Source organism: Lissotriton vulgaris, chromosome 3_1 (assembly GCF_964263255.1).
Source record: "Lissotriton vulgaris chromosome 3_1, aLisVul1.2, whole genome shotgun sequence".
NCBI lineage: Eukaryota > Metazoa > Chordata > Amphibia > Caudata > Salamandridae > Lissotriton > Lissotriton vulgaris.
Genome location: NC_141689.1, coordinates 275,963,214 through 275,988,932, shown reverse-complemented (window position 1 = coordinate 275,988,932; position 25,719 = coordinate 275,963,214). Strand labels below are relative to the sequence as shown.

Below are 25,719 nucleotides of genomic sequence, written 5' to 3'. Positions count from 1 at the left end.
CCAGCCAATACTTAATGCTTTATAGTCCACTGTGTTAAAGGTTTATTTCACCGTTTGCGTCGCCCCTTGTGCTTTGTTCCAAGCCACACACTGTTAAGCAGCTCACAGACTTTAGGATGTGGGTGTTTTTTCGCATGTGCTTGGACAATTGACAGCAGACTGCCGAAAAAATAAATCAGCTGGGGCTGGCACGGGATTTGGGCTGCTGTTCAATTCCCAGCTCCCCTCCTGCAGTCAGAACTTTGGCAGCGGGTGGCAAGTGGCAGATCGCATCTTTCTTTCCCAGGAGGCCGTGGCGTCATCGGCTCGATCATGAGCGTATTTACTCCCAGGAAATTGAGAAATAGAAAGAGGAAACCCCGAGTAGCTGTGTTTTTTTATCTTTGCTTTACGCCTGGGCATCATCGGCAGGTGTCACGGTTTGGAATCAACCTAGAATTCACAGGACATCCTGGTCATTTTGTAAATAAAAACTGCATTGTCGGAGGCATAGCCGTACATGGCAGTGGAAAATGCATGTTCAGAATTTTCTGGAAGAGCGTCTGAATAATAAATGTGGTTTTGGAAATTAAACTAGGTAGTTACCTTTACGGTAAATTTGCATTGCAATGCTAATTTACAGGTGCGCTTCTGGAGTTAAGATGTCGTTTTAAAACCGGCCACGAATTCACATATCCTTTAATTTTCAACAAATTGTGTTTGCTGTATTTTCGATCTGTTGTTGACTGCCCACTTTACTGTGCCATGGCACAACCACTGGAGAACTCTTGAACTGTGAGTTTTTTTGGGTAAATCGACTAACTTTGTTCGTGGTATTTGCTGGTACAAGACAGTTTGGAAAATCAGCAGGACAGATCTAGAACTGGCTGCATAAGTACTGGATAGTATGTCGTGGCAGTGTGCGCGCGCAGTGATGCAATAACTAACTTTGTTGTTAATTGAGATGTTATTATATGATATTTCCAAGCTGTTGTAGTTTCATAGACACCACGGTCAATTGCGATTCTTATGTATGGTTTTATTGATAAATTGCCCAAATAAAAATGAATCACGAGGTGCATATCCACAGCAAACCCAATGGATGCATAATCAGTAAACCAGCTAAGCCATGATTGAAACAATGGCACAGATCATTAAAATAATCTATCCATTGTTCAGAAAACAAGATGGCGATTGTGGATATTCCAACAATTGTAATGGGTGGCTTCATGTAAGAATTCACAGGGTTAGATGATTAAGTACATGCAAATGGGAATATATCGCCTCTACTTGCTATAAGTTGCTATTATTCTTTAATCATCGTGTTCTTAACCTCTCAACTGGAACAGAAAGACTGAGATGAGCTCATCTTTTTTTGCTTTTAGAAGTTGCACAAGCATAAAAAGTCTTAGTCTGACTATGCATTGAGATGGGTTTCAACTGGAGCTTGTGATTTTGTGTTGGCCTTGCCTTGGAATGTAAAGGTTAGTTTGGGCACCACATGTACCCAGTGTGCGATTCGTGGACCTTTTGGTGATCTGGAGTGTTTTTCACAGGCTTCGGACCAATCATCATTGCTTTCTGCACCTGTAACCCAAGAACCTTGATAATAGGCTTTTGTGGACTAGGCTGAATAGGATGTGCTCAGCTGTGTGCATTCCTGTAGCCAGGTGAATTGTTTACTGCTTATTGCGCTAACATGGCCTTGTTTTCTTACATTAAAGTACTCATGAGCATAGGCGCATACGTAGGGTAGCGCATCACGTAAACCTGAGTTCCTTTCATGTGTGTAGCACCTTATAAAATTGATGTGTATTCTGCCATTGTATGTGGAGCGACTGTTATGGAAACAACTCTTGTCAGAAAATTGTCATTGAGGGCAATGTTTGCCACGTGTTTTAGAACACCGGTGTAAACATGCAACACTGATAAAACGCTTGGATCATTCACTCTCTTTAAGTCATTTCTGGCAAGCACAGCAAGCGCAGTCTAGGATGTGTCCTCTCGCCTCAAGGGCACCTCTGAGCTCACAGAGTAGAGGTAGAGTTCTCTGTATGGCAGGCCTCTCTCATTGCCAGTCACTGCTATGTAGTCATTTGAGTATCTAGCCTTCTGAAGCTGGGAATTTGCCAGATTCTTGACTGCTCACCGGGCCCACGCAGTTCTAGTTTGTTGCTATCAGAACCTTGTGGCCAATGAGGTGGGCACTTCTGCGCAGACATGTTTAAAAATCGCTAGCCTTCAAGTAAAAAAATGTCACTTGCAGTCTATTATTAATGCATATATCAATAATATAAAATGCGTTATCTTGAGCTTGCCTTCTGTCATCTTATGTTCTGCCGAACGGCCATGATGCCCAAAAAAGCGATTATTTATGGCTTGTAGAACCACATTGTTGCCCATGGCAACATTACCGAACGACTGACAGCTCCATGCAGAATGAGTGATTAGTGAGGGAGCCAGTTAGAGGCAAATAAGGGTGGAGACTTTTTGGGAATATTATTTCCACCTTAGAGCTCGGTTGGACCTAACAATGTGAGTTTACTTATCATGTAGTATACAAATAGATAACCTTGTTCGTATTGCAGTCATGTGTTATGGCATAGTCAGGCGTGTTAGAAATCTATAAATCAACACAATGCACACAAAAATAAAATGATTGTACAATGATTGGTTGTTATTAATGTTCCCTTAAGAGTAGAAACCAACTCAGTATTGGTCTTTGGGGCCAGAACATGGTACTCACTCTTGTCTATCGGTAATGTGACTAACATTTGCAAGTGACATAACTAGACATAGAATAAACATATTTTAAAAATGCTTTATGACTCATTATATCAGTAGTTGTACAACCTGATCTAAACCAGGAACTGTAGCTATCGTGTATTAATGTCTGCTTCATTAAGAAAGCTCTCCTTGCACAAGTCAGTTGAGCTATTGTCCTTCTAGATGGATCTCTTGTAGAAGCTTTTCAATCATTCATTTTTAAAAAAAAACGTTTTTTTCTTAGGTAAACCAGAAAGAGGTTCATATTCATCTTACGGGAGAGACTCGGATTTACAGGGGTGCCACCAGGTACGTTTCCATATATCTATTCTGCTTGTCATGCTAACTATTCTGGTACAATAACTCCATTCTAAATAAAATTGATGTTTTCTAGTCACGTATTTTCACATACAGGAATGAATAAATGTGTGTTTGTGTGTGTGTGTGTGTGTGTGTGTGTATATGTATATGTATATATATATATATATATATATATATATATATATATATATATATGTGTGTGTGTGCGTGTCTGTGTATATATGCAAAAAAATGAAGCAGAAAACACTGGGTAGTTCTCAAGTTTAGGTGGAGAGCAGCTCCTGTATAGAGCACCCTACAACTCCAGCGACACTCTGAATATGCTCACCTCCAATGTCTGCTTTCATGTCAAAGATATATACATATACAAACACATATATATACACACACACACACAATAATACTTACACCTAAGGTTATATGAACTTGCTGGTATGTATAAATACAAGCTACTGAGTTGCAGACTGTGCACTGCAGGGCTTGCTGCTTCATCTTGTGTATGTCCTTCATAGTAGGGTTGTTACTCATGGAGTGGGGAATTAAGGGCATGCGATTGCAACAGGCATGCGGCTGCCACAGGCATGAAGTTAGACCCACCTCCGCAGGTAAAAACAGCTGGTTAGTGTGGAAAGCCCAAGAGGGGTTTAAGAGAGGATCCTTTGTGATTGAAAGGAACCTTTAAGACGCAAACAGTTAGCCAGATAGGCAACAGCTGTAAGGGATGTAAGCGGATAAAGGGGTGAAGTGTCCCCTCCTTAAAAACGACCAATTTCAGTGGAAAAGGAGAGCTTTAGGTAAAAAAAAGAAATCTTGGAGAAAATACTTCACTTCCAGCATAAATGCATTTAGTTTGGTTGCTCGTATGCTTTGGTGCGATTTATGTTGTGATGCAGATTTTTATGTCTACTGGCTTGGGCAGTTCCATGTTTTAAAAACGGTATTTCCTCAGAATTGAGAGAAATTTCTATATAAAAGTACTTTGTCCTGCATACCACAAAGGACCCCGGTGAGCAGCTTACACAGTGGACACATGCAGTGGGATAGGCTTCAGATAATGGCCATTGTTGTCTCTGGCCTCTGTGCTGCTCTAGCGCGCCAGAAGATGGTGGACCGCTCTAGTCTGTTGTTTAGTTTTAATTCCTAGCTTCCGAGTAAAAATCTTTCTTCTTAATGGCCAGCACTGAGAAATTGAAACGGAGGTGAAAGGCACAGCACTCACCAAGCCATGGCGTTCGATGGGCACAAGCCTGAATTCAAGTTCTCGAATTAGGGCTGTATGAACGAGGCCTGTTCTGTGGGATAAAAACGTCTGCAAAAATATCTGTTGTCATTTTGTGCTCTGGATTGATTTTGGCTTGAAATGTAGGCCCTCCTTCGGGCTGCACAGGCGCGAGCTAAGAATAATGAATATTTCCATACAGTGATATAAAGCTTGAGTTGTAGAAAATATTGTGCGGTGTATGTTTTTGTTGTGTGCACATGCCATCTAGTCTGTTTTCTGATCTTTGTTGAAGGGCAAACAGGCTTAAAAATATTGTTTTATTGTGTTATTTACATAATATTTCATTTTGGGGTTGAAAACACTAAGGCACTTTCCTGCATGCCTGTTTTTGTATTTTTAAAAATGTTACATGTGGTGCACGGTGTCTTCCACTTACATGTTTTCATTGGTATTAGATAGTTCGACCATGAATAGTAAATAGGATATAATAAATGTAAAGAACCTTTGTCTTTCACAGGGCACCCTGACCTTCATCTCCCCCATCCCACCTCATACCTGCCAACCTCACTGGTCCTGATACACAAACTAATCCTCCGATATGGAAAAGAGAGATATTGATATACGTGCCGGCATTTTATGTATTTACCTCTTGGTCATTTTTCCCTCACATTGACATCAACTGTTTGACCCCCCTAAATACCTGAAAGGGGTTTTAGTAAACCTATTTGTGTCTTTTTTGTGAGAACTGAATGCCCTTCGACCGAACCCAATTGTTATAAAAAAGTAAATTGTGCACTAAGTCTTAGCTATGTTGGTTTATAGGCCCGTACTATTTGACTGCTAAAGCTGGTAGGGTTGCCAAAGGACATGTTGTATTTATTATTTTTTAATTTCATGTACTAAGATTTGGATTCTATCTAATATGCTTGTGTTAAAAGTCGAAATAAGTTTGAATGAGTGTTTTTTTTTAGCAGGCATTGAACACTTTAAATAATTTTAAAAATCCAGCTGTTTTTCATATAATTAGTGTGTGAGAGACCCATTATAATTGTTATATGCGCACGTGGATTGGTTTTGGTACTGCCACCTTGCAAGCATATTTTTCTTAATTCGTAGTTAAAGTGAATCATGGCTTGCATGGACTTTAAATATTTCTCATGCTAAGGACTGGAGCTCGTCCTTTTTCTGCGGAAATAATTTGACGTCAAAGCCTTTCGGCTGTTTGTGTGACGTGCAAGTATCTGTGGAATGCAAGTGCGCATGTATCTAGTAAAGGCTTGCTTTGGCGGCAGCCATGTCTGTTTGTGGTGCTTTTCGTGTAAACCCTTCACCTTTCTGTCAGCCCCCTGTGTTGATGTATCTTGTTTCATCGCCCAGCTCGTGTTCCACCCATCAGGTTATCTATTCATAGGCACCAACTCTGCCCTTCTCGCTGGCACGTCATACATCATAATATTTCAACCGCGGGTGTCCGCGTGCTCCATCGGTGCCCACACCGGAACCGTATCGTGCTTGGTTTTTTCATTCACTGAGGCTATTAGCACGTCACTGGGGCATGCCACAGCCTCGATAGTAAGATAGCTGCTCATCTCCCTGCCCTTAAGTTCTAGCTACTTTTCTTCTGGCCTTTCGGGGCTTCACTAGAATTTATAGACGTGATTATAGCACTTATGCGCATAGTGTGAAATTGGTTGTTTTTGTAAAATGGCTCAGAACGCAATGGGCACTGTGCTTGTGTGTTTTCTGCTCGTATAACTAGCGCTTGCTTATGTGACAGGTGGACTTCAAGGAGTTAACAGCCTGCAAACTGTCACAGGCCAACCACCAATCCACTTCTAAGTTACATGCAATTCTCTTTCAGCTAAAGTGTTCAAGAGTTGGGTGCGTCAGGGTATATTGCTGCATGAACATCTTTAGGATTTTTACTCCTGCTTTTTATTTTGTATGTCTAATATTGGGCAGCAGTTAAAGCAATCCGAGAAATAATTGGAAAAAAAAAACTTCAAGAACCCTATGGTTCTCTATTAAGATTGCATAATAAACTGTTAGAAACAAATTCTTTGAAAACAAACTTTAGTTAAAGGGACGTTGTAGTTGAAAAACAAACCCTACAGGCTATAGAAATTCGCCTGTTTTTCTTAGCTGTACATCCTTAGTTTAGCTGAAGACGGCTGGAAGGCCAGAAACCGGTCCTCGGAAGCTTGTTTCCGGTCCAGGGAAGGCATGGCTTGGTAGTTCGGGCTGAACTGTTCCCATGAGGCACAGGGTCAGACTGATTTGCATATGGCCATGTCTGAACTGGGGTGGTGTGGAGTGCAAAAAAACGACGGATTTAGGCCCAGATCTCTGTACTGGGGTGAATGTATGACATTGTTGTGCATTCTGTCCATCGACTGTGGTTTTTGCATTCATCCTTAGCGTCCTCCATCCATTCCCCGTGATCTCGTAGATGACAGACATCACTGATCATATCATCGATGACCGACACCTCCTTGCCTTTGTGATCCTTGCAACTGTATGGCGTGCACAGGGGCATGCAACATTGTGGTGTCCACTAGATGCTGTATGTGAGAAGTTATCCTGGCATATGATGTCCACTAGTTCTAGTGGGCACCTTGCACCAGTCTAATCGACCCTTATTGATGGTGGTTGTAAAGTCAACCTTATAGAAAGCTAACCTAGGGGTAGCAGTGACGAGCAGTCTTCAGGCTAAGACTTCAGAGAGCGAATTAAGCAAGTTGTTTTACCAATTATAATCCCTTGAGTACCAAATAAAAACACACTACACAATGTTTATATCAAATATATGTATATATTTATTCTAAACACAACCCCTATGCGCTCTTTATGAGGTCAGAGGTAAAAGTACAATACAAGTTACTTAATTAGCATACGATAAGTTGCACAGTATACTTTTTGCCCGAGGGGCCTCACAAACCATATACTAAAATAGTGGTATAAGAACCACGTGAGAATTGGAAAGCAGTCCTGGGGCCTGTGGAATCGCTGGGGCTACTCTAAACAACCAAAGGTTAGGAAGTAGGAAACCCACGGGAGCCACGTGCAGTGACTAAACACAGCTGCGGGTTACCATTGACTTTCTATGGGAAACGAACAAGTGCAAATTTACAATTTAAGGACACTTCTAAATAAACTACGATGGAACCTTTTTGGACTTAGACACTTGAAGGGCCAATACCCTCGAGACTACCAGAGTACTCGTGTTACCTCACCCACGGAAGCTGGGTGCATAGGTCTCTTTTGGTGTCGGGTTTCGTAGTCGATTTCAATGGAGATCTGCAAAGAAGTGCTGCAGGCGACCAGAGGGAAAGTGTCCAGGTGGATCCAAGTGTGGATCAAAGATTTGTAGAACCTGAAAGCAGAAGGGACAGAGTCTGGGTCACTTGCCAGTGACCAGGGCGGTGATAGGAAGATGCCACCAGATGTCGGGTGATTTCAGGTGAGGAGGTGAAGATTGTCTCTTCAGCCACGAGGACCAGGAGGTGTAGACGACAACCAGGAGCTGGATTCAAGCTGTCCCACGAAGGATCTAGTTGAATGCGGTGTCGGTATCCGGATTGGACCCAACAAGCCTTGGCAAACGCAACCCACGCGGGTTGTCGAGATTGGCTACGGTGCAGACCAGCAAGGTCTGAGGAACTTCTCCTTTGCAGGGAAGTTGGAGCAAGCCTGAAGCAACCAGGAAAGCAAGTTAGATTCAAAGAAAAGTCTTTGGGGCGCTCACAAGCCAAACTGGCAAGGAACCGCAAGGACGTGTCGAGGGGCCCACGGGACACTCGTGGAGTGGGGGCCTCTGAGCTTCAGTGCAAATGGTGCTCGGGTCTGGGGCTTCAAGCACCCCAATGCACAACTTCGAGATACCTCGTGAAGTAGGTGCAGCTTGCAAAATGCAGAATGTCCAGGAGTTCCGGTCCCACGTCTCTCGTGTCCGCCACGGTTCTCAGCATTGCTGTGAGCGAAGGTCGGCGTCAGAGATGTCTGGAAGTCTGTGTCCTGTGTCACAGATTCTTCTGGATCCGGCGGGAGCCTCGAAAATGCAGATCGGCAATGTTGCTGTTGGTGCCTGTTTGAACATGGTGGTCACTCCTTGACCTCAAGGGAGATATCTTCTGTCTTCCAGTCAAAATGGAATGCCGAAGGTCCAGGATATATGTTTCAGAGTTTCGTCCAGGGTAATCTAAAGTCCTAGGGACTGGGTTCCAATATTTATACTAAGTTTAGGGGCTGGACTACCTTTAAGGTCCCTCCTATGGGTGGACCTGGGAAGGGGGTGGTTACACCGCTTTACCGTTTTCCAGTTTTGCGCCAGAGCTGGGGCAGAGTACCCCAGCAACCAGTTTGAACTGGGAAATGCATGAACCTCCTTGTGTGCCCCAGGCAGTGTCTGGAAAGCATTCACTGAATGCAGCCTTCCCTGCCCCAATACAAAAAAGCCTGTCTGGGGAGGTGCCAGCACCTCCTTGGACAGGAAACCTATTGTCCAGGCCTCCCCTGCCGGAGTTTTGTCCAGCAGCAGGAGAGCAGACTCGTGTCTGTGGCAGCAGCATCAATTTTGTGATGCTGAGGCTCTGTTTAACTTTAACCAGGTAAACCAGTAACTACATGTGTCTTCCTCTAGAAGGGTAGAATTCTACCCCCGCCGCCAGAACTGGCGGGCGGTAGTATTCCAAAGTGTCTGACACCTTACACAACATGTTTTGATGAAGCCAAACCAAAGTTAGCATTAACCACGAGGATTATAATGCACTTAAGAGTACATAATATGGCTATATCATAGAACAGCTATAAGGAGATGATTCCGAAAGCTGCAGAGGGGCTCAGCTCATGCTAGGGCACCCTCTCACTTAAAATCAAGCTCTCAAGGATTGTTATGACCTGCCATAGGAGTGACTTATAGGTGTATATGTGTCTATATGAATATATAGATCTAGGTATACTATATCTAAGTAAGGGGTGATTACACCACCTTACCCAGGCTGTGTGAACAGATCTGTGGTGTCAGTTTGGAAGGCAAACCAGGGGTGGCACAATACATGCTGCAGCCCCTGGTAGTCCTAGGGTGCACCTATGCCCTGGGTACCTAGGATACACTATACAGGGGCTCACAAGGGTGACCCGTAACCAATCTGGTATGTACCTAAAGTACATGGTATCAATTTAGAGAGAGAACAGCTGGGCTGTGGGCCTGATTAGCAGGTCCACAGCCACACTAAAGTCGAAAAACCAGAGAATCACAGTAAAGAGTGGGGGTAACCATAGGAAGCAGACCCTACACTCCTACACTGTACATGTAGGTACGCTCTTTCCCTATTTATGAACTGGAACAGGGCATTTCCAGAGTTCATGTCCCTTGGGTATAGTATTTAAGGGCAGTTTGGAGGTTTCAAACCTATTCTAGCAGGAGGTCATGTGTAGTGTTACTCTGGAATTTCCTTGTCTGTCTAGTGTTTGATATCGTTTCATAATTTGCTGCAAATGAAAGTAGGTTTCTTTGTGTAACCAGATGGCATTCTGTTCCTGATTCTTGTTACTAGTAGCACTAAAAATGAAAAGCAGAGATGGAGCCAGATCACAGACCAGTTACAAAATTGAACAAAGGAAAAACTGAACTTGTGCTCATTGAGTCCAAAAATGGTATTGCTAAATGCAACCACAGTGAAGTTTTGTCCAAGTTTGCTTGTCCATGTTGTCTGCAAGAGGCAAATGTTTCATAGATCAAGCTCAAGTATAGTCACAAGGTAGATTCTGAGTGGTAGTGTACCAAAATATATGTAAGCGAAGATCTGTAACCTACGGCCCATGACTTTGTTCTATAGGTTGGGTCTACTGCGGGTCCATGTAACCAGTTGTTGTCACCACCAGCTGGGTGGCTTTATAGTAGGATATTGGGCAGCCATATTGACTGCTCTTACATAAGCAGATTTAAAACATTCCACCATATCTACCCTCAGCCGAGTAACTTGCCAAAGGAAGGATCTCATCAAAGAAGTAATATTTCTGAGAAAAGAGGTGGGGATTCTAGGATGTTTAGTATTTTTGGGAAGGCTATTATCTTGATTAGGGCAATTCCACCTGTTAGCAATATTGAAAGAGTGTACCAGTCGAGGGTTTCTTTTAAGAGAGGATTACCCCGGCACTGATTTTTCCAACCAGACCACGCTTTCTGTTCTGTGACCTGATTGTATACATATTTAAGACAGTGCTAGCATATTTGTATCCATGTTAACACCATCGCTGCTGCAGCAATTCCCCTCCTGTGCTGCTTATTCTGCATTCCCATTGTTCATGACGAGCTCAGCTCGTCATCAGCACAGCTCAACCATGCCTCATGACGAGCTGAGCTCGTCATGAGCATCGAAGGGGTTAATTTTGTGCTACCTGCATAACCTGCTGTGTTGCAAAGAGGGAAGAGTCTCAGTTTAGTCCACTTCACCCGCAGACCACAGTATGTGCTGAATTCATCTCAAAGTTGTACAGTGGTCCTGATGTTGAGGGGTTGCTTAAGTATATTAGGAGGTCATCAGCATATACAGAAACGTTGTGCTCCATAGTTGTGGGCCCACTGGAAGCCTGTTCACTGTTCATTCTGCTTGAGTATTCATGCTCAGTGTTCAAGAACTAGGGCGAATAGTTACAGTGACAAGGGTCAACCCTCATGGTCCTTCATTTAATTGGAAATTGGTCTAATAGGACACCTCCTACCTTAACCCATGACATCAACTGATTGTCCAATAAGTGTGTGCCTGAGATCAAATGAGAACCAAACCCCATATGGTAGTTTAACCCATATGAGGTTGTCGAACACCACCTCAAAGTGTATAAGTGAAGTTACCAGTAGTTCCTAGCTCCATCTGCCAAGTTCAACAAAGTGAATAGTCATTGGATGTTGTGGTGGGTAGATCTCTATGGCATAAAGACATACTGGTCTTGAAGGACCAGATCTCCGAACACTCTGAATAGGCGATTTGGCTAGAGTGTTTTAACCTCACCAGTAATGACTGTAATGACAGCCTTTCTTAGACTGTTGTGTAAACTGCCTGTCTCTCACGGCTATGAATAATCTATGCATGGGTTTGGCTATTATGATTATATTCTTATTGTACAACTTTCTGCTCAGTCGCAGAATGCATGTGACCATACTTTAAGAAAGAATGCGGTGTTATTAGGTAAGTTGTCTAAGTACGGTAATTATTGCCTAGTCCTCAGTAATAGTCCAAGTATGGGAATTATTGCCCATTCCTCAGTTTAATGCGTGCCATTTCTCCAAAGTGTTAATATTAATCGCTATGATAGTGTGTTTTTAGTCATTCGGATACCCACCCAATTCTAAGTCACCATGACTTTTATATATTTCAGGTGTTATAAACACATCGACGAGTAAGTCACATAAAATGTCTGTAAGATAATATATCCACACGACACATTTAGATACTGAAGAACCGGAATAACCCACTTACTGGGTCTCAGCGGCGGGGGAACCGCCCAAGCCTTCCATACCCTTCATACGTAGTAAAAAGAGACACGGGAGCCTTCGTCTGCAGGAGGAACCCAGATTTATTCAAATAGCCCAGGCTATGGAACAGAGTCCCAAGCTCGTCAGAAACAAGACAGAGGCGGCTGCTCCTTTACTCCGCAGCTTACAAGCCTTTTATACTTTTTCATTTCAGTTTTTTGGCTGTTAGTTCATTGTTCAATCAGGGCAGTGTTTGCAGTTGATAACCAGATCCAGAAGACGTTTGTAGATGGTGACCTGGTCAAGGCTTGGTACACAAATCATTGTTCACTTGGCTTGATCAAGGCTCAGTCTTTTAGGTCATTGTTCAATCACCTTGATCAAAGCCCGGTCTTTCAAGTCATTGTTTTTTCACCCTGATCAAGGCCCAGCAGTTAGACCATTGTCCAGATAACCTGATCACGGTGTCAAGGATGTTTACCAGGCTGGGAGCAGGAGATGGAAAACAAATCATTTACACAGGGTGTGAGTGTCTCGTGGCTTTCTGGTGAACTGCAAAGAACAGTGGGGGTTGGGTGTGCGACAGTTCCTGGGCAGAAATGCAGGCTGCAAGATGGTTTTTGTTGTGTCAGTTAGAATTACCTCAGGCATCAGCAGAAACGACCAGGTGGGTTGTGTGGAAGTATTTGACACGAGATGGCAATGAAGTCCCAGTACAAATGATGCCGATCAGAAGAACACTTTTCCTCAATACTGAGTAATTACCGTACTTGGACTACTTACCTGATAACACCACAGCCTTTCTTAAGGTATGGTTGCATGCTTTCTGTGACTGAGCACAATTTTTCACCAACGCTGCACTTAGGGTCACTGACCCAGGTGATGGGTTCCAAGATACAGAAGATGCTCCTCCTAAAATAGGAATATTGTTTTGGTTAGTTTTATACCCACAGCCATGATGAAGTCTGCTGTGACTGTAACCGCAACAGACAAAACACGTGTTGACAAAGGGCAAATTATGCACTAATGTCTTAATAAAGAACTGTTGAAACCACGACCTTAACCTTTGGATTTCTGTGTGCCCAGAGAATCTCTTTATTGGCTTTTGGATGTGTCCAATTGAGGAAGAATCGGTGGCTCTTCCTCCTCTTGAGCACCAGTTGACATTGGACACTAAACAAATGAGATTGAGATTTGCCACTTGACCTGTGATTTATTGTGGTAGTGTGCTCCCGTTCTCCCAGCCACACCAATCATTGGTTTATGCGTTTAAAGATGTTAGAGCTATATTTTGTAAAAAAATAAATACTCCCTGACCATATTTCAGTCTTGGCAATCAACGTAGCATTTTGTTGCCTCGTGGGTGGGGAGGGTGTGATTTACAATTCTTACTCAAGTCCTAGCCAATCTGGGTGCTTGGGTATTTTTTTCGAACAAGAGGTTTACAATTGAATGTTTTTCAAATAAAAGTTTTAAAGGCTGTGCTTTTCTAATCACGGTGCGAACGGATAGCTTAATACTGATATTTCAATCTGTGAGGAAGGCATTTACGCTATTCTGTAGGTAGATCTATTTAATGTGGGTAGCTACTACATTTCAGGTAGACGGGTTAGTGTTTAACACTAAATGCAGAGTGCAAATGTGAACAAGATTTGTAGAAATGGGGATATGCCCCATACAATTGAGCCACAGCCGCTCACACCGTCAGTGTATGCTAAAATCTGCTCAGAAGTAATGTATCCAGTTTAATCTTGGGTGATGTACATAGGAGGCACCAAGGGGTCTCTATGAAATTAATTAGGATGTGGGTGATTCCATATGGACCCAGTCGACCCCAACCACCGTTCCACCAGAGAGTCCTATCCATAAAGTGAGATCATTTATTTTTGCCACAAAACATTAATGATTCAGTGAGTAGAAGAGTCGCCACTCGCTCAACTTTCTAGCCAAACTGAGCAGAGCAAGGTTATTTATGGTAGTCTTGTTCTGCTCGGAATTTATCGCAGAGGAATAAAGAAAAATAGTGATTTAAGTCTGTCTCTGTTCAATGACCGGGTTTTCAAAACTGTTCACCACACTTACAAGTTTTGTTGCAATTATCAAGCTCCTTTGCAACAGTTTTAAGCAGGCTAAAAAAGGTGGGAGTGTCTGCAGGGTACATGGCCGAAACAACGTTACTAGGAATCTTTTGCAAAAAGTGTGGCTTATGTAATTTTGGGCGCGGTCTATATCATGTGACAGAGAATCCACATAGCATGCTACTTGACCAGTGTTTGGGTACCTTTATCTGTTTATTTTTTATTGCATCGAACAACAAACAAATACACCTGAAACAAGTTAGACCTCTTGGTTTTCACAAAAATTGTGTTCACTGATTTTATTAAATGTCAAATAAATAACAACTGCCATTCTCTTAACATCACTTTGCTCTTCAATTGCTCTCTTTTTCAGTTAGTCATTTACACTCTGTCTCGAACAACTCTTTCAGAAGTCCCTCTTATTAGAATGTCTCACACTTCTTAATCTGCAGAGCACGGTGTGCCCCTACTTTATTTTAAATTTAATAGAATCAGTTCCCCTACTTTTCTATTTAATAAATGCGTCCCAGGATGGCAGAAATAGTCGTGACCTATAGATGAGGCTCAGACTTTCTTGGCTGTTGGGGATGGGCTGGGCGGGCAGAGAAGAAAAAAGACTGTATTTTCCTTTTTTACCCAGAGTAGACAAGGACAGTGTCCACTCCTGCTGCTGTCAGCCCCCCAACCCCTGCATTTATTCCTCATCCTCTTGTTCCCTCTCTTTATGTCTTTGTCTCTCTCCTCCTCACTTGCTGAATGAAATCCATGAGTTCAAGAACCAGCTCTTACGTTCTCTTTCTTCTCCTTTCCTTCATCCGTTCTCCTGTGAAATGGATCCAAAAAGAAAGAAACTTTGCTTGAAATGTCTTCTTTTTCTGACATTTTTCTTTTCCAAAGTGCAGCCTCAGGATGGAAAGAAAAAGGGTTTAAAATACAACAAATAACTAATTAAAGCAAGGCCGAGTGGTCGTAAAGTGACCAAATTGGTTTTATTCACACCCAATCACATTAGAGCCACTTACAGAAGTTTTACCAGTGAAGCTCTACTTTTGTTTTCCCGTCTTTCTTTAACCCCTTGCGTGCGGCGGGAATTCCCCGCCCATGCTGACTCCACCTTGCGCGGGCGGAGTCATGACGGAACGGTTCCATCATCAGCACAGCTCACCCGTAGCTGATGACGGAACCGCTCCGTCATCAGCATGCAAGGGGTTAAAGAACGTAGTTTTCCCAGGGCGAGGAAGTGCACCATTCCTGCAGGTACTGCAATACCTGCTTGTTGGAAATGGCCCTTTTTTGCAGCGTTAACCCTAAACTTTTTGCTTTTTCCTCCTATTTTTCCCTGACCTGTTTGTGTTGGTTTTAGGATGCTGGGCACTTTACCACTGCTAATCAGTGTTAAAGTGCACATGCTCTCTGTGTAAATTGTGTTATGGATTGGTTTTTCCATGACTGGATATTTGATTTACCTGTTAGCTTCTAGTAAAGTGCACTACGTGTGCCAGGGCCGGTGAATCGAATGCTACTCTGGGGCCTGCAGCACTGGTTGTGCCACCCTGTGAGTAGCCCTGAAAACGGTAACTCAGACCTGCCATTGCAAAGTCTGCGCGCAGTTTGTAAGTGCCATTTGACTTGGCCAGTGCACACACTGGCAGGTCCCTAACCTTCCCTCTTCTTACATGTCAGACACCCCTCAAGTAGGCCCAAAGTACCCCTGTGGGCAGGGTGCAGTGTATGTAAAAAGTAGGACATGTCCTGGTGTGTGTGGCATGTCCTAATAGTGAATTACAGCCAATTTCGTTTTTCACTATTGCAAGGCAACCAGTTCCCCGTAGGACAGAATGGGAGATTTTGTTTATAACATCTTATAAACATAACTGGCCCAGGGAATTAGGTAAGAAAATAAAATTTTGTTTTCCTGAACTAAGAATCTAAAGATTCATCTTTTAGTGAAGGTGATTTTTACATTCTGCGTTTGAAAATACCACTTTTAGAAAGTGGGTATTTTCTTGCTCAGTCATCCTGTGTGCCTCTGTTGGAATGTGGATTGCCTGTCTGGGTTTTGGATGACAGAAGGCTGGGGGGCCGGAGGGGATCCAGATAGTCTAGGTAGGTCAGGAAAGGGCTGAACAGACCTGGGCTACGATGGGGGAAGGGGGAGGAGATTTCCTTGTACCTCAAAGGGCCTGGTCTGCCTCTGACAAAGGCTGTCTCCACCTCCTGCCAGGAATTCACACCAGAGAAGGCCCAACTGGTTCTGGCCGTGCAGAGACACCCTCTGCCTGAAAGATCAAAGGATTTTTTGCCATAAATACTGGGTCCCAGACCCCTGAACTTTAGAACTCATCTGGATCAAGAAGACTGCCAAGAAAAAGAGCCGGAAAAGCTGCGAAAAGGAACGACTGCTTTGCTGGTCTGACCTGCTGTGGCTGCTTCTGTCTTGGTCAGTGAAAGACCCGGACAGGACTTTCTGTAACCCAATTTGTGTGACTCTCCAAGGGCTTGAGGTAGAGCTTGCCCCCTGTCCAGGAAGTCTCAGGAACAACAAAATCTTCAAGCTCGTCTGCCCGCAGCACTGGAGACTGTGTGTTTTGTGCTGCAAACAGAGGAAAAGCAACTTGACGACGTCTACGACGCCGCTGCCAACTCCGTGACCTGAAGGCACCTCAGAGGGCATCGCAACCTTGGTCTCACCGACGCCGCCTGTTGACGCCGCCACCGAGCCGCTGCTTGCACTGCGACCTGTAGGCACCGCACTCTGCACCGCCTCGCTTCACACCGAAGCTTTGGCATCGCAGAGGGCACTCCGCCACGCCGCGCCGCACTGCACTCCTGGTCTCCCCGGCGACGCCTGTTGACGCCGCCACTGAGCCGCTGCTTGTAACATGACCTGTGGGCACCGCACTCCGCACCGCCTTGCTTCACGTCGCGCTTTGGCACCGCAGAGGGCACCGCCGTAAGGCAACCCTGGTCTCACCAACGACGCCTGTTGACGCCTCTGTTGAGCCGCTGCTTGCACCGCAACCTGAGGGCACCGCACTCTGCGATTCGCTTCACGCCGAAGTTTTGGCATCGCAGAGAGCACCTCCGCAACGTGACCCTAGTCTCACCGACGACGCGTGTTGACGCCGCCACCAAGCCGGTGCTCGCACCACGACCTGTGGGCATCGTACTCCGCACCGCCTGGCTTCATGAAGACGTCCTGGCCTACCTGACACCGCTCCTGCCTGCCAAAATCAATGCCGCTGCTTTCACCGCTGTTCGAGGGCACCGCTCGTAATTCACACGACACACCACCCTCATCCCGCACCACAGGCTTGGCCTACCGACGCCGGCACCATCGACTCCAGTTCGTCAGCCGACGACCTGGCTTCAGTAACGACGAGGACGCTGCTTGCACCGTGGCCTGCTAGCACCGTGGCGAGCACCGCCTTCATCTCGCACAGCGACACTGGTCCCACCGACGCTGCCATTTGATGCGGCCACAGAGCCGCTGCTAGCACCGCAACTTGGGGGCACTGCACGCCGAAACGCTGCCCTTCACACTGCAGCACCCGACGCCTGCCGGCGCCAGTACAGAGAGGAGCTCAACCTTCAATACAAGTGACTTCAAGGGCCCCATCGCCCTGCATTTCTCACAGTTACTGTTTTGCGGGTCTTCCCGACAACGTAGCCTGCCCTCGACCAGCTACAACTGTTGGATTTTGTTGTTCACTACGCCGTGGTAGCCCGGACGGAGCTATCCACACAAGGAACTCTTTTTAATCAGCGTATTTTTGGAACTGTGAAATTTTAAGTATAGTATAGTATAGTATTGGGGATTTTTATCGTTTTTGGTCTTGACTTAATTATATAAAAATATTGGATATTTTTCTAAACTAGTGTGGTGTCCTTTTGTAGTGTGTGCAGTGTGTTACTGTTGGTTATGTGCAAATGCTTTACACACTGCCTCTAAGATATGCCTGGTTACTCGTGCCAAGCTACCAGTGGGGTCAGCAGGAGTTATTGTAACTCCCTTATCCTGACTAGAGTGGTGGTTTTTGCCTGGCTTTGGCCCACGCCCTAGCCTACTAAAAATCCAATTTCTAACACTGGTTGATGCATGGAGCGGAAAATGGTTAATATTATCCTTATCAGCCGTTTTCCTTATTTTAGTTTATAAAATGTGTACTGCGGCTCTGTCTTTTCGAACTATGCTGCTTACGTTTTGTAAGGATATGAGCAATGGACTTTTAAACTGGTCCCTTTTGAGACCTGTAGTTGTGTTCTTAACTCTTCAGGCAAAAACACAAATTGATTTCTTAATGAGTGTAAAAGCGTTAAGGTAACCATTTTGTTCTTGCTTACATTTTCCATTCTTTACTTAATCTTGCAACCCCTGTGAGTGTTTGCTTTTTCCACGATGTTATAACTTTTTTTTTCAGGCAGCATATTACTCTTGTCTAGTGCATAATTTGAAATAAGTAGCATCCAGGTGTTTACAGCGGGGCACAATTGGGTTGTAGCTGAAGGCAGTGCAGGTTTCTCTCAGTGGGGCAGTTTGGTAGTCTGTGGGGGGGGAGGATGTGGCACTATGGCCAGTTTTGCCGAATTTGAAACTGGGGAACCACATTCAGCCTGCATGACCAGTTCACCAGACCACTCTCCTGATGGTGCACATTACCATGCTAGACATTAGAAGGGGCCGCTAGACTTTAAAAGCCCTGCTGTCTTAGCACTAGCAGGTCGGCCTAGCGGTGGCAAGTGTGGTTTAACCATGAAGCCTGTCCACCACAATCCATACTGCAGTTCACCTCCAGTTTTGTGGGCAGTCCTACGAAGCAGCACACCTTACCGTACTTACCTCACTGAGGTCACAGGACCCTTTATGCCAGTCCGCCTCACCTGTTGGTACCTCCATTTGCCTTATTTCAGCAGTAGTAGTGCGAATCCCCAAGGACTGGCAATGCAAGATTTGCATGCACACCAAACTAAGTTCACAAACTTCACTGTCTCTCTGCTTTATGTACAAGCACTTTTAACATGTTCTGCCTGCATTGGTGCCACTGGAATTATGCAACAATAGAGGACAAAATGATGTTGCAGTGTTGACTAAATTATGCAGCAAAGAAAAGGCTGCAGTGTAATGCGGTACATTTTCTGACACTTTATTATTTTGACATTTTTACACATACTAATAGTGTCTGCAAAGATTTTGCCTCAGTACCAGTGTAACATACAAATGCAGCAGTGAAAAAGGTGACCAGTCAACCTTTGCAAAGGGCCCTCCACTTTGTAGCAACACAAGGCACATTTTTTACTAATGTTTAATCCTTTTGAACTACAAACTATTTTTTTGTTAAAATCGTCAGATTATGAAGCAGATGTATTTTGTGTCAAATGTGGCAGAGTCATAATTATGTGAAAAATATTTGCAAACTAGGATATTTTTTCATTCATGTTTGAACTGTCCTTTTGGAAAAAGGGAGAAGGGATGATGACAGAAGCTGCATGGCTCGGAGTCCAATGGCTTGTCACAACTCTCTAAAGCATATTTGGGATATTCTGGATCTATCCAAGACTGAACTCCAGAAATACAGCTAGGAAAATAAAATATTCCCAGGTGATAGGGACAAACATGCCTCTCAGCACGAAGTAAAATGGATGAAATGTAACAGACTATCATCTCATCGCTAAAGGTGACATTTAGGGTTATCGCACACGTTGTCGTGAGAGAGATCAGCGTGTTTGACTTGTAAAGTAAAGAGCATGAATATAAGGCCCGGTAGGGACCCATTTCAGTGTCTGTCTTTAATTACTAATGGTGCTCAGTCCTGGCAGTACCCACACTAGTTAAACCCCGGTGAACAGTGATGCCTCTTTATCTGTGCAGATTTAGTATTAGAAACCTAATCTGAGCTGAATCAGGGTGTGATTTTTCAGATGATGCTAAAAAAAGATGTGATAACACACACCCTTTAACTGTGTAACTCAGGTCACGCATCTGATTTCTTTTGGCATCTCATTTTTACTCTCTTCATTAACTTGGGGGTGGAGAAACATTTGTTTTTCATGCAGTAGGTTATTCAATTTCAAGTTTTCACTACAACTGCCATGCTCTAGCACTATAGTGCAGCACTTTGTTTTAACTCCCTGCAACCGGCGCCTTGCTGCTTTCGAGGGGGATTGCTTGCAGCCACGAAAGCTTTCTATTGTCAATATCAGTGGTTCATAACGTTTTGACTTCTGTGGACCCTGATTTAATCATTTCTGGTACCCAGGAACCCCACTGGATCATTATGGGAATCCAGGGATACAGATCGTCATTACTGGATGCTGGGGACCCCAACCAGAGCGTTGTCAATGATTTGAACTGCAAAATAGTGCACAGAAAATACAGAAACGAGCATTCGTCAAAAAAATACACAAGCGATCAAATATTTTTTTATTTAATTCTTAAACAAATATATAAAAAATCTCAATATTTTAAAGAGAAGGTTGGAGCTTTTGTAAATTCACTTGAGACCAGTCATCATCCATACTCTATTTTCTACTGTATTTTGTTTGATGCACTTGAACTGCCCCCACAAATGACTCGAAGGATACTAACTTAATTTTTACACTACAAATTTCAAATTACTTCAGTTACAGAACGTTTAAAATTGTTTAGTTGTACATGGTTCTTCCATATTTATTTATACACTTTATTAATCTGGTAACATTTAATTGTTAAGCAGTCACGGACCCCTGAGTAGGCTTTGCGGACCCCCTGGAGTACTTGGACTACAGGTTAAGAACCACTGGTCTATATAGTTGGAATACCTAATGTGTAATTGTTGTTGTACGCAGATAAGTATAAAAGCGATGTCTGTTTAGAAAAGGAAGAAATGTGAGGTGTTGGCTAATTTCTTGCAACATGGAAATGTGGAATCTGAAGCCAACTTAGACAGCTACCCCGAAAATGTCCTTCTCTGTCGAATAATTATTATGCCAAAGGAGCGTGGACTGTGAGTTGTCCAGTAATGATCCAGTGTTATGTACCATTCCCACCAAGCCATCCAGATTTGTATAACCTGGTCTCAAATGACCCCACACACCAGACTGTTCACACCTTATGATTGAGGGGCAGCAGCTGCACAACCCACTGCTTCTTGAAGCTAGATTCCACAATATATCAAATAACTTAAAAAGACCCGAGTTTGTGGAATGGAATAGATGCCATGGTACTGATCACAATGAGCAAGGTGCAGTGTATATACACATATACAGTGTATATATGCACCATCCAAAAGCAGTATGTTGTACCAAATACAAGGGCAATTTATAAAACCCTTCAAGCACCTTGCAATGGCATACTCGTGCTGTGTAATGAAAGATGCTTATGATTGCTTTACTTGGTGTGTGAGTTTTAATTTGGTGGCTGTGCAACGCATTAAAACAATTTGCTGGCTGCTCCTTGGATACACGAGTGGTTCATTAGCCTTGCATTGTGCTGGCTAGTCCCGGTGTAAATCAATGGGCCAGAATTCAGATCAGTTAATCTACAAACAAACTAGTAGCTGCTAAATTCAAACGCTGCCGATGCTGTCCATATACTATGTGACTACATATTATTGTATACTCTAATTTTAAGGCCTAGGGAAGTTAAAAGCATGCCCCATAGCCATCAGCACGATGTTATCCGAGTTGCTTTTGAGGGCAAGAACGTCGCAATTGAGATTAGGGACAGCACCCAATAAGACTCGCAGTAGGACTCGGCGTTGGTGGCTTCCGCCTTCCCGCTCCCCTCTGATCTTCCGGAAGACCACTATCCTCGCAAACAGCTTACATTTCTAGAAGAAAACCCCGCCTATGGGGGGGGAACAGGCCAGGAACAAACAAGTCTTCCATTTCATGCGAATATTGGAGCGCTCTATTCCAAGCAAAGATAGTAGACTGTGTTTGCATGAAGACAGTCGGCAGGAATATTTTCCCTACAAAGGGAGATAAACTAAAGTTACACTCTAAGCTTACCATATGGAATAGCAAAATGCCACGCTGTTTTAGCTCGCTTCAGTTTTCGGCTCCTTATGTATTGTTGCATAATAGGAAAGGCTGGTGGGTCGGCACACATGTCGGTGTTGTTTCATTCAGCTGCAAAAACAAAGATTTCCAACTCAGAATACATTACGTCACAACCCTCAAAACGGATTCATGCAGTGTTACCTGCAAAAAATATTGTTTTTTGTTTAAATAATGGAGACCTTTTCGCGTGGCATAAAATCTTATTTGTCTGCGACAGTGTTTTTTTTTCTTTTTCTGGAAGCGTGCATTTGTTTGGTGCGCTGGCCGCGTGCCATGCACTGTATGGATGCCATTTTTCTTTTGGGCATATGTTCGATTCGCTGCGTGGAGAACACAGGAACATTTGTGAGATTGATCACAGCCCAAACAAAGACCACGAATGCCGTAATGTAAGAAAGGTAGCATTCAATGCATTTGGCTTGTTTTTATAATGTTCGTTTTATAACGTGGGGGTCGTAGTCTATTATTTAATAATTCGTGGTGTTTCTTTTATCTCTACGAGGACGGCCGCCATTTTTTTTTATCGTACGACGTTTGTCATGAAAGGCGTACCAAGACTACTTTGTCACGAAAAGGTAAATGCAGAGGGATAGAGCAATGAATTCATTTGTGTGCGCTCTACAGATATCATCAGTCAATCAATCAGAAGTAGAATCGGCCATTTTAACTGTTTATCTGCAATTTAGATCCAGTTCTGTTCCTCAGTGCATACCCAATTTCTTTTGAATGATTATAACACAATTGCAACTCGTGTAAACCGGGAAGAAAATAGAAACATTAGAATTTGAAAAAACAAGACATCTCTATTTTGCTTGTTATGTTATTTTAATTGTATCCTTGCTGCTTTATATGGGCAGGAAAATGCAATTGCTCAAATGGCTTCCTGCTCCTGCATTAAACCTTGCAAATGGAAAATACTCAACATAGTGCTGTTGCTTTCTTCAGTTGCTGATTGTGTTTTAATGTTGTATTTCGTTAACACCCTCAGTAATCCTTCCTTCGTCAAAGTTTTTGTTGTGCATTCTACATGAGGATGGTGTAAAGTTTGGCTGAATTGGACTTATTTCAGCATACTCCTAACCCCATCCTAAACTGTTTTTTTGTGTTATTATTGCACCCATAGAAACATTGATGTGTCCACTGTCATTATTGAGACTGATCATGCAAATGAGACGTCTTCAGTGTGCTTTGGGTTGTACCGCTGTGTTCTTTTTCCATTTGCACCCCTATCCCTAAGCACGCAAGAAGGTCAGTAGTGTTTTAGATGCAGGAAGTGGGGCAGAATTGGTGCACCCCAAAACTAGGGAAAGCTGGCACTAGCTCCAGTGGGGAGGGGAAATACGGTATATCCCAGTAAAGAAGCTGTTTTTAGCCCTAGTGCAGAGAGTGGTCTTTGGAAAATATACATTCTTCACTTTCAAAGGCAGACCTAGGGTACCTCTACCCTAAGCTGTACACTGGTAACCGTATGTAGTGCGCTCAGGTCATTAGTTACAGTTAGTGTATTATGCATACTGGGACTACTTGCAATCGTAGGAAAGATATTAATAGGGTGCTTATCACTCTGACTGAACGCAAAACACACCCACCTTTTATTTAATCGTTTAATAGTGCCTGCAGATTGGTCAAGGCAGGCACAATTTAAAGGGGGAGGGGGAATTTTCATTTAATAAGCAAAAATAAAAAAAATACTGTTGACACTGGTGCAGGAGTAACCAAATTCTGTACTCCTTCTCACCCAGATATGGGCACGGGCTGTTCTCATTTATAACTATGGTCAAATTACTGGGCCCAGGGCATTGATAAAATGCCAAACGCTACGCTAAACAACTGATCAGCAAAGCTGCATGTTGTGCCTTGTTGGAGTTAGTGGTAGGTGAATGGAGTGCAGTGAAAACATTTGATTTAGAATTCTTTCCAAAGCTCACTTGGTATGGTAGAAGGCAATACTGAACAGGTACTGAGGCCTGTTAGATTGCTTTGAAGAACATTGACTGTGGCATCAGCCTGCGCCCAAAGCTCTGGACACAAGACTACAGGCAAGTGGAGCAGGAACAGCAGGGTGGACATAAGCCAAGCTTGTTGCCTACTAATTACCGCTGGGTGTCTTGCGTTAAGGGAGCTGAAATGGGTCAACTGGATTTGGGGATTGGTTTCTAACCATGCCTTGCATTGGGAGCCTTTTGTGCTCTTTCAAAGCCTATACCAAGGGGTTCTAGGGAAATGAGGCCCAGGCTTGGCCAGAGTTCATTCCCTGTGCCCAAAGTCTACTTTGCATTGTCAGTGGTAGTTGCCAGCTAGCCTGCCAGGGGCCAGGTTTTCTTTTTGGTACCCCTTTCGATGCAAACATTTTTGTGTGAGAAAAATAATTGCTTGAATATAAATCACCGGGATTAAGTGGATTTTGAATCGTGGAGGTATCGTTTTTTGATGGTGACTTATTGCATGTTCGAATTATTTCTCTGAAATGAACTGAGATGATTTGGATGGATGGAAATAAGCATACAATTCCTACATGATTGAATGAGAGGGGATCTCAATTTTAATTTATTTAAGGGCAAAATTATTTTTTTCTTTATGTCCTAATGAATTAAGGAAAGGAAATATCCTGACATGATTAATAGAAGTGTGCCGCAGACTATTGAATAAGAGATTTTGTGGTGCCTGGCTAGATATTTTGTAATGTATTTAAGGAGTTTTGCAGCTCACTACTGTAGCCGTTCAGTTACTTCAGAGCGCTGAGAATGATTACATGAATGAACCTTGTACTTAAAACAGAGTGATGTTATAGTCTGGTCGGATGAGTTAGCAACCGCATTCAGTAATCCTATATCACGACCTCTGTGTCTACAGCATTCAGTTGAAAGTGAGTCCAGACATTAAAATTATCAAATGTTTCATGTAGTGCAACTAAAGTGGTTTCAATCTCATATTTGGTTGAGGTCGTTCTTCATTATATATGTTTTTTTAAATTGCAAAAATGAAGTGGCAAAACATTTTGTTAAGCCCAACAACTAGCAAACCTTGAAAAATAGTTCTTTTTAAAACTTAAGCTCAAGAGAAATAATGGTCAAAAACTTAAACAAAACATTGAAAGTTGCCAGTTTTAGGGAGTTGTTCAACCCTAGGTCTCTCCGGTGCTTAATTTGACCCGGTGGTTGCGGGTGGCAGCCACTGCCAAAAATATTTGGGGTCCAGCATTTTTTTTCTCTCGATCTTCAGACATTTTCTAAGACAAGGGAACATGCACAAACAGGAAAGATGGAAGAAGAGCAAGACGTAAAAAACTGATAGAACGGGAGAAAGCGGGAACCTGTAAGAGTTAAATAATGGGCAAGGGAAAGTCTGGTTGTGGATTAAAGAGGCCTAAGATGTTTGCAGGACTACTCAGCCTTTGAATTTGGCGTGTACTGGCTTTGGGTGTCTGAGCAGTGCTTTGAGCGTCTGAGCAGTGCTTTGAACGTCTGAGCAGTGCTTTGAGCAACGGCACACTTTGTTTTACAAATTAAGCGCTGGAACCCTTCATGCATTTCTTGTGACATCACACAAGCTATTACAGATAACACCCCTGACGAGATCACACATAAAATCACCATTGACTTCCTTACTAATGTAAGTACTTTAAATCCAGATGTAAAGAAGTGCTATCACCAGCAAGTGTAAACCTGCCTAGTCTCATATACGATATATAAATAATGACTTAAGTCTACTGCTAATACTCAGCAGTCAGACATATCCTCAGACATGTATAGTATTTGGAAGTTTGCAGTGCCACTTTCATTGTTCAAACATCCTCCCAACGGACATATATCAATATATCTATAGACATACACACACAC

The 25,719-nt window shown here is 43.3% G+C and overlaps 1 protein-coding gene across 22 annotated transcripts in view; it reads left to right on the top strand.

The window, feature by feature from the left end:
* Positions 1 to 25,719, top strand: part of TCF4 (transcription factor 4) — an 822,748-nt gene that overhangs the window by 391,496 nt on the left and 405,533 nt on the right. For all 22 annotated transcript variants that reach the window (XM_086960420.1, XM_086960423.1, XM_086960424.1 and 19 more), the window contains one exon: positions 2,990 to 3,054. In XM_086960420.1, the coding sequence (XP_086816546.1) occupies positions 2,990 to 3,054 (65 nt within the window). The remainder of the gene's footprint in view (positions 1 to 2,989; positions 3,055 to 25,719) is intronic.